Below are 17,454 nucleotides of genomic sequence, written 5' to 3' on the forward strand. Positions count from 1 at the left end.
AATTCGCTGCATGAAAAGGTTTTTCCTCGTGTCACTTTTGCTTCTCTTAACAAATACTTTAAATCTGTGCCCTCTTGTTCTCGATCCTTTCATGAGTGGGAACAGTTTCATTCTATCTACTCTGTCCAGATCCCTCATGATTCTGAATACCTCGATCAAATCACTTCTCGGTCCTAACTTCTCCAATCTATCTTCATAACTGAAATTCCTCATCCCTGGAACCATTCTCGTGAATCTTTATTCTGAACTCTCTCCAATACCCTCACGTCTTTCCTCAAGTGCGGCGCCCAGAATTGGTCGCAATACTCCAGTTGAGGCCAAACTAGTGTCTTATACAAGTTCAACATAACTTCCTTGCTTTCGTACTCTATGCCCCTATTAATAAAGCCCAGGATACTGTATGCTTTATTGACCGATCTCTCAACCTGTCCTGCCACCTTCAATGACTTATGCACATATATACCCAGGTTCCTCAGCTCCTGCACCCCTTTAGAATTGTACCCTTTATTCTATATTGTCTCTCCATGTTCTTCCTACCAAAATGAATCACTTCACATTTCTCTGCATTGAACTTCATCTGCCACCTGTCTGCCCATTCCACCAACTTGTCTATGTCCTTTTGAAGTTCTACACTATCCTTTTACTTATTTAGTGATACAGCACTGAAACAGGCCCTTCAGCCCACCGAGTCTGTGCCGACCAACAACCACCCATTTATACTAATCCTACATTAGTCCCATATTCCCTACCATACCCCCACCATTCTCCTACCACCTACCTACACTAGGGGCAATTTACAATGGCCAATTTATCTATCAACCTGCAAGTGTTTGGCTGTGGGAGGAAACTGGAGCACCGGGCGGAAACCCACGTGGTCACAGGGAGAACTTGCAAACTCCGCACAGGCAGTACCCAGAACTGAACCTGGGTCTCTGGAGCTATGAGGCTGCAGTGCTAATCACTGCACCACTGTGCCGCCCAAAGTTCACAATGCTCCCCACAGTTCACAATGCTTCCAAGTTTCATATCATCTACAAACTTTGAAATTGTGCCCTGTAAACCAAGGTCTAGGTCATTAATATATATCAGGAAAAGCAAGGGTCGCAACACTGATCCCTGGGGAACTCCACTACAAACCTGCCTCCAGCCCAAAAAACATCCATTAACCACTACTCTTTGTTTCTTGTCACTCAGCCAATATCATATCCATGTTACTACCATCCCTTTTATTCCATGAGCTGCAAGTTTGCTCACAAGTCTGTTGTGTGGCACTGTATCAAATGCCTTTTGAAAGTCCATGTGCACCACATCAACAGCATTGCCCTCATCAACCCTCTCTATTACCTCCTCAAAAAACCGCAGCAAGTTGGTTAAACGTGATTTTCCCTTAAAAAATCCATGCCAGCTTTCCTTAATTAACATACATTTGTCCATGTGACTATTGATTTTGTCCCGAATTATTTTTTCTAGAAGTTTTCCCACCACTGAAGTTAAGCTGACTGGTCTGTCGTTGCTGGGCTTATCTTTACACCCTTTTTTGAACAAGGGTGTGATGTTTGCAATTCTCCAGTCCTGTGGTATCACCCCCGAGTCTAAGGAAGTGCCTCTGCAATTCATTTTTTAATTTAATTTTGGGGGTTTACTTCTTTAAAAATTTAAATGTGCCAGTAAAAACGGCGTCAGTGTCTGCGCACAGGCAGCTGATGTATTGCTGGTGACGGACAGCTCGCCCTCTCCATGTGATTGAGGAGGGGTGGGGGGTGGGGGGCGGGCTGCCTGCACAGGCAGACCGCCATTTTTTGAGCTCGCTGCCAAGATCGGCAGTGAGCTCTTAAATCCAGCCCCTGGTTTAGTTTAGTTTAGGGATACAGCACTGAAACAGGCCCTTCGGCCCACCCAGTCTGTGCCGACCATCAACCACCCATTTATACTAATCCTACACTAATTCCATATTCCTACCACATCCCCACCTGTCCCTATATTTCCCTCCCACCTACCTACACTAGGGGCAATTTATAATGGCCAATTAACCTATCAACCTGCAAGTCTTTGGCATGTGGGAGGAAACCGGAGCACCCGGAGGAAACCCACGCAGACACAGGGAGAACTTGCAAACTCCACACAGGCAGTACCCAGAATTGAACCCGGGTCACTGGAGCTGTGAGGCTGCGGTGCTAACCACTGCGCCACTGTGCCGCCCCATGCACCTCAAGTGCCGTAACCTGCAGGGCTATGGATCAAATGCTGGAAGGTGGGATTAGACTGGGTGGCTCATTTTTCCTCTGGCACAGACACGATGGGCTAAGTGGTCTCTTTCTGTGCCGTAAACTTTCTATGATTCTATGAAATTGGGTTTCTCCCAGAAACTCCCTTGTTAAATGCAGTGTGTTTACATTTTCCCCAAGCTGTCATTAGTTTTTCATAATTACAGTTTTATGAAGATCTTGTCTACATCTGCTGGAGGCTTAACACCACAATGCAGACAGTTCAGGAGCACCACCAGTGTTAAGGACATCACAAATGTTGCCTAAAACTATACAGGCCAAACAGTGCCAGGTCTGATTTCCTGTCTGTGTTCTCTTAAATGACCTCAGAGGTTCCTCACCTTTAATTACTAACTGCAAAAATTGGCCAGAGTTTCAGCTCTTGTTTACTACTCCGTGAATTCTACTGGAAAATGTACACATGTAGACAGTGGATGAAAACAAAATTAGGCCAGCTGTGATGCATACTGCAGTCAAAGAGCTTGCTAACATTCACTCTCATGTATCACTGAGCTTTTGGTGCCTGAAGAACTGTATCCAGCAAGGGGTCAGTGTGTCCAGGACTGTTCATTGACACCAACTCATATGCCATGCTGAGGAAGTAGGACTGAACAGCACCAAAGCCAGCTGTCAAAGCTAGTGATGTTCTGACGTGTGAAATAGACAAGGACTACTTAACCTGTGAATATCTAGCTACATTTGTGTACAGAAATTAAGATAAACACAGAAAATATCTCAAGCTTGCATTGTGATAACAATTTGCCTTAAAGATGAATGGTGAAAATGTAAAAAGTAACTAGATATAAAAACGATCCTCACCCACTTTGCTATCACAGACACATGGTGTGTCCAGTCAGTGGAAATCCGATGGCCATCTTCCCTTAATGATCAGTTCAAAGCTGAAACAGTTAGGATTTATTTAATCTGTCTGTATTTTTCTGACTGACTCTAATCTTTCTGCTAAATCCAGTTGCAACATGACAGAGACATTTAATAACTGGCTTCTCTGCAGCAGATGCCTTTCTCTTTAATTACATCATCTGGTCTGTGCAGTAATTTCCACATAGACAAATAAATGATGTGAGTCACACTGTACCCTACAGTGACTCACACTGAACCCACACTGTACCCGACAGTGACTCACACTGAACCCACACTGTACCCGACAGTGACTCACACCGAACCCACACTGTACCCTACAGTGACTCAGACCGAACCCACACTGTACCCTACAGTGACTCAGACCGAACCCACACTGTACCCGACAGTGACTCAGACCGAACCCACACTGTACCCGACAGTGACTCAGACCGAACCCACACTGTACCCTACAGTGACTCAGACCGAACCCACACTGTACCCTACAGTGACTCAGACTGAACCCACACTGTACCCGACAGTGACTCACACCGAACCCACACTGTACCCTACAGTGACTCAGACCGAACCCACACTGTACCCTACAGTGACTCAGACCGAACCCACACTGTACCCGACAGTGACTCAGACCGAACCCACACTGTACCCGACAGTGACTCACACTGGACCCACACTGTACCCGACAGTGACTCACACCGAACCCACACTGTACCCTAACGTGACTCAGACCAAACCCTCACTGTACCCTACAGTGACTCATACTGAACCCAAACTGTACCCGACAGTGACTCAGACCGAACCCACACTGTACCCAACAGTGACTCACACTGAACCCACACTGTACTCTACAGTCACTCAGACCGAACCCACACTGTACCCAACAGTGACTCACACTGAACCCACACTATACTCTACAGTGACTCACACTGAACCCACACTGTACCCTACAGTGACTCACACCGAACCCACACTGTACCCTACGTGACTCACACTGAACCCACACTGTACTCTACAGTCACTCAGACCGAACCCACACTGTACCCAACAGTGACTCACACTGAACCCACACTATACTCTACAGTGACTCACACTGAACCCACACTGTACCCTACAGTGACTCACACCGAACCCACACTGTACCCTACGTGACTCATACTGAACCCACACTGTACTCTACAGTGACTCAGACTGAACCCACACTGTACCCTACAGTGACTCACACTGAACCCACACTGTACCCTACAGTGACTCACACCGAACCCACACTGTACCCTACAGTGACTCACACTGAACCCACACTGTACCCTACAGTGACTCACACCGAACCCACACTGTACCCTACAGTGACTCACACTGAACCCACACTGTACTCTACAGTGACTCACACCGAACCCACACTGTACTCTACAGTGACTCACACTGAACCCACACTGTACTCTACAGTGACTCACACTGAACCCACACTGTACTCGACAGTGACTCAGACCAAACTCACACTGTACCCTACAGTGACTCACACTGAACCCACACTGTACACTGCAGTGACTCACACTGAACCCTACTCTGTACTCTGCAGTGACTCACACCGAACCCACACTGTATCCTAGTGACTCACACTGAACCCACACTGTACCCTAACATGATTCAGACCGAACCCTCACTGTACCCTACAGTGACTCATACTGAACCCAAACTGTACCCTAGTGACTCACACTGAACCCACACTGTACTCTCGAGTCACTCAGACCGAACTCACACTGTACCCTACAGTGACTCACACTGAACTCACACTGTACCCTCCAGTGACTCAGACCAAACTCACACTGTACCCTCCAGTGACTCAGACCAAACTCACACTGTACCCTACAGTGACTCACACCAAACCCACACTGTACTCTACAGTGACTCACACTAACCTCACACTATACCCTACAGTGACTCAGACCAAACTCACACTGTACCCTACAGTGACTCACACTAACCCCACACTATACCCTACAGTGACTCACACCGAACCTACACTGTACAGTACAGTGACTCACACTAACCCCACACTATACCCTACAGTGACTCACACCAAACCTACACTGTACAGTACAGTGATTCACACTAACCCCACACTGTACCCTACAGTGACTCACACTGAACTCACACTGTACCCTCCAGTGACTCAGACCAAACTCACACTGTACCCTACAGTGACTCACACTAACCCCACACTATACCCTACAGTGACTCACACCGAACCTACACTGTACAGTACAGTGACTCACACTAACCCCACACTATACCCTACAGTGACTCACACCAAACCTACACTGTACAGTACAGTGACTCACACTAACCCCACACTATTCCCTACAGTGACTCACACCAAACCTACACTGTACAGTACAGTGACTCACACTAACCCCACACTATACCCTACAGTGACTCAAACCGAACCTACACTGTACACTACAGTGACTCACACCGAACGCACACTGTCCCATACAGTGACTCATACTAACCCCACACTATACCCTACAGTGACTCACACCAAACCTACACTGTACACGACAGTGACTCACACCGAACCCACACTGTACCCTACGTGACTCAAACCGAACCCACACTGCACCCTACAGTGACTCACACTGAACCCACACTGCAGCTCACTGAGTCACACTGTACCTCCACTGTAGCCATACTGTGAGACACACTGTACCTCACTGTGGCTCACGCTGTGCCCACACTGTATGTTACTGTGAGTTTCACTGTGCCCACACTGTACCTCACTGTGAGGAACACTGTACCCATACTGTACCTCTCTGTGAGTCACACTGTACCCACACTGTACCTCCAGTGTAGCCATACTGTGAGTCACACTGTATCTCCACTGTACCTCACTGTGGCTCACACTGTGCCCATAATGTACCTCACTGTGAGTCACACTGTACCAACACTGTACCTCACTGTGAGTCACACTGTGCCCACACTGTACCTCGCTGAGTCATACTGTACCTCGCTGAGTCACACTGTACCTTGCTGAGTCACACTGTACCTCGCTGAGTCACACTGTACCTTGCTGAGTCACACTGTATCTCACTGTGAGTTACATTGTACCTTGCTGTGTTTGCTCCAAGATCTGTTTGGAATCAGACAGAACACACCCAGGGTAAATACACTAAAGGCAGTATTGAAGTACCAAACAGGGCCAGGTACCTAAAAGTTGTGTACAACAATGTGTTGCATTTATATAGTGTCTTGAATATAGAAAGATATCCCAAGGTACTTCACAGGAGCTTAATAAGGTCAAAATTGCCACGGTGATTTGCCCAAATGCTTGGTCATAGAGGTAGGTTTTAAGGAGTGTCATGAAGGAGGGAGAGGCAGAGATCTAAAGAGGTTTGGATGGGAATTGCAGAGCATAAGGCCTAGACAGCTAAATGTATGGCTGCCAATGGTGGGGCTATGACAGCAGGAAATGCATAAGAGGCCACAACTGAAGGAACACAGAGTTCTCAGAGAGTGGTGAGTGAGAGGATGTTACAGAGATAGGGTGGGATGGAGTTGAACAAAACAATGAGAATGTTAAAACTGAGGTGTTAGTGGACTGGGAGCCAGTGTAGATCAGTAAGCACAGGGGTGTTGGGTGAGCGGGACTTGGTGGGAGTTCGGACACGGGCAGCAGGGATTTGCATGATCTCAGTATATGGAAGGTAGCAGGCTGACCCGGAGAGTATTGAAAAAATTATTTTACAATATAGTTACCTCCAGTTCTTCATTTAAGTTACTTTTTCTTCTACATCTCCTAACGTCAGTGTTTTCCTCTACTATCTGCCTTGGCTCTGCAATCAGGCCTCTCCATTTTAAAAGGCTATGGATATATCAGAATTTGAATGTAACCTGCTGTGTGATGACTGCTGCACCCAGCAACTTCAGACTAATTTGGTCAACTCAATGTTCTCAGATTCACGCTCTATGGAAAGATTCTTTCAGGTTCAATCATAAACTCACAGGAGTAGCCTTAACATTTCTGGACTATGTACTGAGAACTGAAGGATTTTCCCTCCAGTGAAATTGTAACATATTGGATCACAACCCATTAATCAATTCATACATTAATTCAATGTGGATTCAGTGAATAAAGACACTCAAGAAAAGGTCATCAATGTCACACCATAAACATGCTGGTTCATCTGGAAGGCTCTGTAAGTGGGTTGGGGCCAAGAGAGGCTGGTCCAGGCCTTTACTCTGCCTCCCAGGGAGTCCGTTCTCTCCAAACCTGAGCATCCACTGCAGAGAGGAGATTGCAGATGGAGACTCCCGACAGTGGAGTTCCTGCTTCCCTGACCTCAAAGAAACCCAACGTAACATCAAAAGCTGGTAAGCCCAGTGAGAATGGGCACAGCCTTCAGAATGGCGAAGGGAATGCAGGGCAGGGAAGGGAAGACCATTGAAGATGAAACCCTTCTTTTTCCAAAAGATCATTTCTTAGTATCAGGGCCATGCTCAAAGTTCCTAAACATAATTTCCTTGGAAAGAGAAATAGGACACCCCTTTCCTGATTACATCAGATGCAGTATCCCTTTGCGCTGGCAGGTGCTGGTGGCATGCTCGTAGTGGCATGGGAGCCCAACATCATTATGCTAATAAGATTCCCTCTGATCCCACAAACTCTGGCAAGGTTAGTTGATCCATAAGAATTCTAGACAATGGGAATGCATTGGAATGGAATTTTCCCATTAGAACACTGCATAGCAATAGGGTTTGGGAAGGTGTTTGATCCATTGGAATTATGTACAATGGGAGGGAATGGAAATCTGTCTATTATTCAGCCTTCCCCAGATACCCTTTCTGCTGTTTATGTAAAAGCTAGCTTCCTTGGATAAACCTGCACTTCCCATCAACTGAAGCAAGAACCTCTGTGAAAAGCCCCTGGATTGTACTTTGCATATTAACTGGCCATGTTCCATGCGCCTCAATACATGGAGGATTTTCATTATGTATCTACATGTACAGAACATGATTAATAGTCACACCAGACACTTCTGAATGGTCTAAACTGCCAAAGAGGCTAATTTCCAACAGATCAAACACTAACATGAAAATTACATAGAATTTACAGAATAGAAACAGGCCATTTGGTTCATCAGATCTATGCCAGTGATTATGCTCCATGTAGGTCTCAGACCACCTTATTTCATCTCACCCTGTTAGCATAACCCTGCTAATTTCTCCCTCATGTACTTCTCAAGCTGTTCTATAAATGTGTCTATGCTATTCACCTCATTACTCCTGGTATGAGTTCCACATTCTGACCACTCTCTGGGTAAAGCAGTTCCTCCTGAATTCATTAATAGATTTATTAGTAACTATCTTATATTCATGGCCCATGGGTTGTTGAAGACAGTCTGAACAACAGCAACTTTGAATCAGGTCATGAAAAAATTGGTTTACTTAGTTTGACACTGTAACAAACACTTCTCGTGAGGGATGTAACCACTCAATCCCTGCCTATCGCTGTCTTTATCTCTCTCTCCCTACAGTGCCGCAACAACACACCTTAGCCTCAGCCTCAGACAAACACCGGACTATGGCACCAATGCAACACTTATTCACCACCCCCATGCACTGTCCTCTCTGAGACTGCCAAATAGAGACAGTTTTGAACTGAGGGTCGATCCCAACTTGCAACTAGTCGAGACTAGAGAAACACATTTCACATCCGACTCTTACAGCCAACGTATAGAGGAGAGTTCCATCTCATCAGCCTGGACTGGAACTGAACTCAGTACAGATAGTGTCTCAGTAGATGTGAGGGTGACAGTCATTATTACCCTACATTTCTGCATCATTGAGGTGCGGGGGAAGGACTAATGGTCCTGCACTGAAGGGTCTGGTGTTTCCCAACTGTGGAGTGCCAGGGAGATTGTTACTGACAGAAGAGGTGCTGCAAAGCTGATTCTGTCCTATCACTGGAAACCAAGGAACGGATCCACCATGGCTGTGGAATTTTTTTTAGTAAAGGCATTCAGCACAGGAAAATGCCTGTACTGGCTCTTTGAAAAAAGTGAAGTGCACTAGTATAGCTAATACTCTTGAAAATTATTATTGAATCTGCTTCCATGGCCCTTTCAGACAGTGAATTCCTGATCATAACTTCCAGAGTAAAAAAGACTCATCTCCCCTGGGCTTTTTTTGCCGATAACCATAATTTTGTGTCCTTTGGTTACTGGCCTTCCTGCTACTGAAAGCAGCTTTTCTCTCCAAACCCTTCCTAATTTTGAACACCTCGATTAAAAATCTCGCCTTAACCTGCTTTGCTCGAAGGAAAACAATTTATGAAAAATTAAGTTTCAATGTGGTAATTTGCACGAGCCACAGTTATACTGTCACAAGTGGAGAGCAAAACATGAGTGGGCGAGGGTCTGTTCTGAGCTGACCCTGGGCTCTAACAGCTTTAGATGCATTGAAAATATTAACATGGCAACAAGCCAAAGAGCCAGTCCAAGGCTGCCCTTTATATTGCAGAGTGAATGAGAGCATTGAGGATATCGGGTGAAAAAAAAAATCTATTGAAATTGCTGAAGATATTTTCTTTCCCATTGGACGACAACCCTTTCCTACTTTCGAGGCTGAAAGTCACATGAGCTAAATTCCTGGATTATAAACGAAGGGTAGATGACAAGAAGCTTCTCATTAACAGGAGCCAGGCGGCAGCTTCAACAACCCTGCAGAGGAGGAGACTGTGCAAAGAACCGACAGCTGAGAGGAGGTGGCTGGTGGCGAGAGAGAGAGAGTCCAGTCCACCGGCACATTGCAGCTGCGGGCACCGAGACAAGGAGCAGGAAGGAGGGAGAGAGGCTGAGGCCAGCGCAGCCCCACCCCGCCGGCAGTCAGTGAGAGGCCGGCTCTGTGTGTGTGTGTGTGTGTGTGTGTGTGGGGGGGACTCGGAGCTCAGCAAACGGCGCAAAGCACAAGGCAGGGAGAAGGCAGACCATGATCGGCACCAGGTACAGGGGTTCGGAGCTCCCAGAGCCGGAGCCAGATGGCAAGAAACTCGCTCTGAAAGCCTTCAAGAAAGTTGGTAAGGATCGGTGGGCACTGGGTAGAGTGGGCATGGTTAATGGGAGGGGGCAGGAATTGTGGCCAGTCAGGAGGGGAAGGGTTTACTGGGCAGTTTAAACAGTGAATGTGAACAGATTCCTTTCCTGCGATTTCGCTCAAGGAATAAACTCCAGGAATATTCAGCTGCACCGACAGCGCATTGTTTCGAAGTTTGTGCTTCATCGTCAATCTGACTTAGTTGTCAACAACTTTGCCTCGGCGTCAGTTTTCTGACTTTTTACAAACACAGCAGTCACTGCACTGTAAAAAGTATTTTCTTGATAATAAAGTCCATGGGGACGTCCTGAGGATAAGATGCTCCTTACTATTTCCAGAATATCAAACCTGAAACTTTCTCCTGGCCTCAGTGGTTATCTGTGGAGTGCTGTGTGTCAAAACACAAGTTATACTGCTGGCTACAGGCAACACTGAAGTCAATCATAAAGGGAGATTTGGGCTAATTTTGAATTTAGAGAATAGGCAGGAATGTCCTCTTTCTGTTAACTTTGGCAGCAAGACTTGAAGCCCCTTAATATCCTAACAGGCAGTCCAAGACTGTAGTCATACTGCATGTAGTGTGAACTCAGACGATGATGAGATAATGATGGAAGGAGGGTCTGTCACCACTCGGATTTACTGCTGCCAGGATTCAGACTAGCACATGTCTTTCATGTTGTACTGCCACAATTGTGTTGAACAGCATTCAAATGGAACATCTGTAATTATGGGTGAATTTAATCTGCATATAGATTGGGCAAATCAAATTAGTCACAATACAGTAGAGGAGGAATTCATGGAGTGTCTACGGGATGGTTTTCTGGACCAATATGTTGAGGAACCAACTAGAGAACAGGCCATCCTAGACTGGGTATTGTGTAATGAGAGAGGAATAATTGACAATCTAGTTGTGCGAGACCCCTTGGGGATGAGTGACCATAATATGATAGAATTCTTCATCAAGATGGAGAGTGCCATAGTTGATTCTGAGACTAGGGTCCTGAATCTTAATAAAGGAAACTACAAAGGTATGAGGCGCGAGTTGGCCATGACGGATTGGGAAACGTTACTTAAAGGGATGACGGTGGATAGGCAATGGCAAACATTTAAAGAGCGCATGGATGAACTGCAACAATTGTTTATCCCTGTCTGGCGCTAAAGTAAAATGGGAAAGGTAGCCAAACCATGGCTTACAAGAGAAATTCGAGATAGCATTTGATCCAAGGAAGAGGCATACAAATTTGCCAGAAAAAACAACAGACCTGAGGATTAGGAGCAGTTTAGAATTCAGCAAAGGAGGACCAAGGGATTGATTAAGAAGGGGAAAATAGAGTACGAGAGTAAGCTTTTGGGGAGCATAAAAACTAACTGTAAAAGTTTCTATAGGTATGTGAAGAGAAAAAGATTGGTGAAGACAAACGTAGGTCCCTTACAGTCAGAAACAGGCGAATTTATTATGGGGAACAAAGAAATGGCTGACCAACTAAATGCATACTTTGGTTCTGTCTTCACAAAGGAGGACACAAATATACCAGAAATGTTGGGGAACACAGGGTTTAGTGAGAGGGAGGAACTGAAGGAAATCAGTATTAGAGAAATGTAGTTGGGGAAATTGTTGGGATTGAAGGCCGATAAATCCCCAGGGCCTGATGGTCTGCATCCCAGAGTACTTAAGGAAGTGGCCCTAGAAATAGTGAATACATTGGTGGTCATCTTCCAAGATTCTATAGACTCTGTAGTAGTTCCTACAGATTGGAGGATAGCTAATGTAACCCCACGATTTAAAAAGGGAGGTAGAGAGAAAGCAGGGAATTATAGACCAGTCAGCCTGATGTCGGTAGTGGGGAAAATTCTAGAGTCCATTATCAAAGATTTTACAGCAGAGCACTTAGAGAACAGTGGTAGAATCAGACAGAGTCAGCATGGATTTACGAAAGGTAAATCATGCTTGAAAAATCTACTAGAATTCTTCGAGGATGTAACTAGTAGAGTTGATGAGGGGGAGCCAGTGGATGTGGTTTATTTGTACTTTCAGAAGGCTTTCGACAAAGTCTCAGATAAGAGATCAGTGTGTAAAATTAAAGTGCATGGGATTGGGGGTAGTGTATCGCGATGGATAGAAAATTGGTTGTCAGACAGGAAACAGAGTAGGGATAAATGGGTCTTTTTCCGAATGGCAGGCAGTGACTAGTGGGGTACCACAGGGATTGGTGCTAGGACCCCAGCTATTCACAAAATAAATTAATGATTTAGATGAGGGAACTAAATGTAATATCTTCAGATTTGCAGATGACACAAAACTGGGTGGGAGGGTGAGTTGTGAGGAGGATGCAGAAAGGCTTCAGGGTGATTTGGACAAGTTGAGTGAGTGGGCAAATGCATGGCAGATGCAGTATAATGTGGATAAATGTGAGGTTATCCACTTTGGTAGCAAAAGCAGAAGGCAGATTATTATCCGAATGGCTATAAACTGAGAGGGGAATATGCACCGAGACCTGGGTGTTCTCGTACACCAGTCACTGAAGGTAAGCATGCAGGTGCAACAGGCGGTAAAAAAGACAAATGGTATGTCGGCCTTCATAGCGAGAGGATTTGAGTACAGTAGCAGGGATGTCTTGCTGCAATTATACAGGGCCTTGGTGAGGCCTCACCTGGAATATTGTGTGCAGTTTTTGATCTCCTTATCTGAGGAAGGATGTTCTTGCTATAGAGGGAGTGCAGCGAAGGTTTACCAGACTGATTCCTGGGATAGCGGGACTGACATATGAGGAGAGATTGAGCTGGTTGGGATTATATTCGCTGGAGTTCAGAAGAGTGAGGGGGGATCTCATAGAAACCTATAAAATTCTAACAGGACTTGACAGGGTAGATGCAGGAAGGATGTTCCCGATGGTGGGGGAGTCCAGAACCAGAGGTCATAGTCTAAGGATACGGGGTAAACCTTTCAGGACTGAGATGAGAAGAAATTTCTTCACCCAGAGAGTGGTGAGCCTGTGGAATGCGCTACCACAGAAAGCAGTTGAGGCCAAAACATTGTACGTTTTCAAGAAAGAGTTAGATATAGCTCTTGGGTCTAAAGGGATCAAAGGATATGGGGCGAAAGCAGGAACAGGCTACTGAGTTGGATGATCAGCCATGATCATAATGAATGGCGGAGCAGGCTCGAAGGGCCGAATGACCTACTCCTCCTATTTTCTATGTTTCTATGCCCTTCAACAAAGCAAGAAATGTTTTATTCTTTCCTGGGATGTGGGTGTCACTGACAAGGTCCGCAGTTGTTGCCCATCCCTAATTGTCCTTAACTATCTTGTCAGGCCATTTGAGGGCAGTTAAAAGTCAAGGTGGACCAATAAAACATTGGGGAGGGGAGGATTCAGGCAGAAATATAAATAAGTGAAACTAGCCTAAAGGTAAAAAAGTTGATAACATTATCACTGTTATGATCATTGTTTCATATAAATACTTCAGGTTCAGAGAAAAATAGAGGAAATAATGAAATAGCATTACTCTTGTATTTTTAATGCAAAGCCATGAGTGTGATGAGTTAAAATGTAGGAGAAACAGCATCAGGGCAAAAGGCATGTTCGTATTAATTGCTGAAATTAGTACTGTGTACAGTTCTAGTTTCCATATTACAAAAAAGGTAGAGGTACTGGAAAAAGATTTACAAGGATTATGCTAGAACTGAATAGTTATAACTATCAGGAAAGATTGAACAGGATGAAGCTCTTTTACTTTTCTAGAAAAGAGGAGGTTGAGGGATAACCTGATAGAGATGTTCAAAATTACCAAGGGTCTTGAATAGGGTAGATGTCAGGAAGATGTTTCCACTTGTTGGACAATACAAAATAGAGGACACAAATATAAGACAGTTACTAATAAATCCAATGTGGAATTCAGGAGAAACTTCTTTACCCAGAGAGTGGTGAGAATGTGGAACTTGCTACCATATAGAATAGTTGAGATGAATGGCAAGAGGAAACTAGATAAATAAATGAGGGAAAAAGGAATAGAAGGATATGTTGTTCGAGTTAACTGAAGTAAGGTGGAAAGAAGCTTCTGTGTTGCATAAGTACTGTATGGACCGTTTGGCCGAGCAGCTTGTTACTGTGCTGTTCTTTCTTTTGGGCCTCCTTATCTCGAGAGACAATGGATACGCGCCTGGAGGTGGTCAGTGGTTTGTGAAGCAGCGCCTGGAGTGGCTATAAAGGCCAATTCTGGAGTGACAGGCTCTTCCACAGGTGCTGCAGAGAAATTTGTTTGTTGGGGCTGTTGCACAGTTGGCTCTCCCCTTGCGCCTCTGTCTTTTTTCCTGCCAACTACTAAGTCTCTTCGACTCGCCACAATTTAGCCCTGTCTTTATGGCTGCCCGCCAGCTCTGGCGAATGCTGGCAACTGACTCCCATGACTTGTGATCAATGTCACACGATTTCATGTCACGTTTGCAGACGTCTTTATAACGGAGACATGGACGGCCGGTGGGTCTGATACCAGTGGCGAGCTCGCTGTACAATGTGTCTTTGGGGATCCTGCCATCTTCCATGCGGCTCACATGGCCAAGCCATCTCAAGCGCCGCTGACTCAGTAGTGTGTATAAGCTGGGGGTGTTGGCCGCTTCAAGGACTTCTGTGTTGGAGATATAGTCCTGCCACCTGATGCCAAGTATTCTCCGAAGGCAGCGAAGATGGAATGAATTGAGACGTCGCTCTTGGCTGGCATACGTTGTCCAGGCCTCGCTGCCGTAGAGCAAGGTGCTGAGGACACAGGCCTGATACACTCGGACTTTTGTGTTCCGTGTCAGTGCGCCATTTTCCCACACTCTCTTGGCCAGTCTGGACATAGCAGTGGAAGCCTTACCCATGCGCTTGTTGATTTCTGCATCTAGAGACAGGTTACTGGTGATAGTTGAGCCTAGGTAGGTGAACTCTTGAACCGCTTCCAGAGCGTGGTCGCCAATATTGATGGATGGAGCATTTCTGACATCCTGCCCCATGATGTTCGTTTTCTTGAGGCTGATGGTTAGGCCAAATTCATTGCAGGCAGACGCAAACCTGTCGATGAGACTCTGCAGGCATTCTTCAGTGTGAGATGTTAAAGCAGCATCGTCAGCAAAGAGGAGTTCTCTGATGAGGACTTTCCGTACTTTGGACTTCGCTCTTAGACGGGCAAGGTTGAACAACCTGCCCCCTGGTCTTGTGTGGAGGAAAATTCCTTCTTCAGAGGATTTGAACGCATGTGAAAGCAGCAGGGAGAAGAAAATCCCAAAAAGTGTGGGTGCGAGAACACAGCCCTGTTTCACACCACTCAGGATAGGAAAGGGCTCTGATGAGGAGCCACCATGTTGAATTGTGCCTTTCATATTGTCATGGAATGAGGTGATGATACTTAGTAGCTTTGGTGGACATCCGATCTTTTCTAGTAGTCTGAAGAGACCACGTCTGCTGACGAGGTCAAAGGCTTTGGTGAGATCAATGAAAGCAATGTAGAGGGGCATCTGTTGTTCACGGCATTTCTCCTGTATCTGACGAAGGGAGAACAGCATGTCAATAGTCGATCTCTCTGCACGAAAGCCACACTGTGCCTCAGGGTAGACGCGCTCGGCCAGCTTCTGGAGCCTGTTCAGAGCGACTCGAGCAAAGACTTTCCCCACTATGCTGAGCAGGGAGATTCCACGGTAGTTGTTGCAGTCACCGCGGTCACCTTTGTTTTTATAGAGGGTGATGATGTTGGCATCGCGCATGTCCTGGGGTACTGCTCCCTCGTCCCAGCACAGGCATAGCAGTTCATGTAGTGCTGAGAGTATAGCAGGCTTGGCACTCTTGATTATTTCAGGGGTAATGCTGTCCTTCCCAGGGGCTTTTCCGCTGGCTAGGGAATCAATGGCATCACTGAGTTCCGATTTGGTTGGCTGTATGTCCAGCTCATCCATGACTGGTAGAGGCTGGGCTGCATTGAGGGCAGTCTCAGTGACAGCATTCTCCCTGGAGTACAGTTCTAGGTAGTGCTCAACCCAGCGGTCCATCTGTTTGCGTTGGTCAGTGATTATGTCCCCCGATTTAGATTTGAGGGGGGTGATCTTCTTGATGGTTGGCCCAAGAGCTCTCTTCATGCCATCATACATTCCTCTGATGTTTCCGGTGTCTGAGGCCAGCTGAATATGACTGCATAGGTGTTGCCAGTAGTCGTTTGCGCAACGCCTAGCTGTTCTTTGTGCAGTACTTCTGGCTGCTTTAAGTGCTGCGGATGTTAAATCGCTGGGGGCTTTCTTGTAGTTCAAAAGTGCAATGCGCTTAGCGGCTATGACAGGTTCCAGCTCTTCATTATGAGATTGAAACCAGTCTGCATTTCTCTTCGCACTTTTGCCGTAGGTGGTCAAAGCTGACTCATAGATGGCGTCTCTGATGTGGGCCCACTTGGTCTCAGCATCCCCTGTGGGAGTGTTTTGAAGGGCTGTTACAAGTGAATTTAGAAATTTTTGTAACAGCTGTGGGTGAGAAATTCTGCTCGTGTTGATGCGCGGGTGGCCCTTCTGCTTGGAATGATGCAACTTCTTTGGTCTGAGTCTAACCTTGCTGCACACCAGGGAGTGGTCGGTGTCGCAGTCCGCACTGTGGAAGCTGCGTGTGATTTGAACACTGTTTAAGGCGGCTCGCCTTGTGACAATGAGGTCTAGCTGGTGCCAACGACGTGATCTTGGGTGCCTCCATGAAACCTGGTGACAGGGTTTAGTGTGAAAGAACGAGTTGGTGATGCAGAGGTTATGATAGGTACACAACTCAAGCAGTCTCTGCCCGTTCTCATTCATCCTTCCAACGCCATAGCGCCCAAGGCAGGAGGGCCATGAGTCATGGTCGGCCCCAACCCTGGCATTAAAGTCCCCCAGCAGGAATAGGTGTTCGGTGTTGGGGATGCTGCTAATGATGTTATGGAGTTGTTCATAGAACTGGTCTTTAGCTTCAGGTGCGGAGCAGAGTGTTGGAGCATAGATGCTGAGTAGGTGTACTGGACCAGAGGTGGTGAGCAGTCGGATGGACAGTATGCGTTCCGAGCCATTTGAGGGAGGCTCTATCATGCTGAGCAAGGAGTTTCTGATGGCGAAGCCCACTCCATGCTGTCTTGGTTCTTCAGGATCCCTGCCCTGCCAGAAGAAGGTGTAGTCTTGCTCTGCTAGAGAGCCACTCGCGGGGAGGCGAGTCTCCTGAAGTGCTGCAATGTCCACATT

At 46.3% G+C, this 17,454-nt stretch overlaps 1 protein-coding gene across 2 annotated transcripts in view; it reads left to right on the top strand.

The window, feature by feature from the left end:
• Positions 1 to 9,849: 9,849 nt before the first annotated feature.
• Positions 9,850 to 17,454, top strand: part of LOC137348028 (1-phosphatidylinositol 4,5-bisphosphate phosphodiesterase delta-3-like) — a 109,369-nt gene continuing 101,764 nt past the window's right edge. The window contains exon 1 of one of the 2 annotated variants that reach the window (XM_068013112.1): positions 9,850 to 10,215. In XM_068013112.1, coding sequence (XP_067869213.1) covers positions 10,128 to 10,215 — 88 coding nt within the window. In that variant the 5' untranslated portion in view covers positions 9,850 to 10,127. The remainder of the gene's footprint in view (positions 10,216 to 17,454) is intronic. The other variant, XM_068013113.1, reaches the window with a different exon arrangement.

Source organism: Heterodontus francisci, chromosome 33 (assembly GCF_036365525.1).
Source record: "Heterodontus francisci isolate sHetFra1 chromosome 33, sHetFra1.hap1, whole genome shotgun sequence".
NCBI classification, from domain to species: Eukaryota; Metazoa; Chordata; class Chondrichthyes; order Heterodontiformes; family Heterodontidae; genus Heterodontus; species Heterodontus francisci.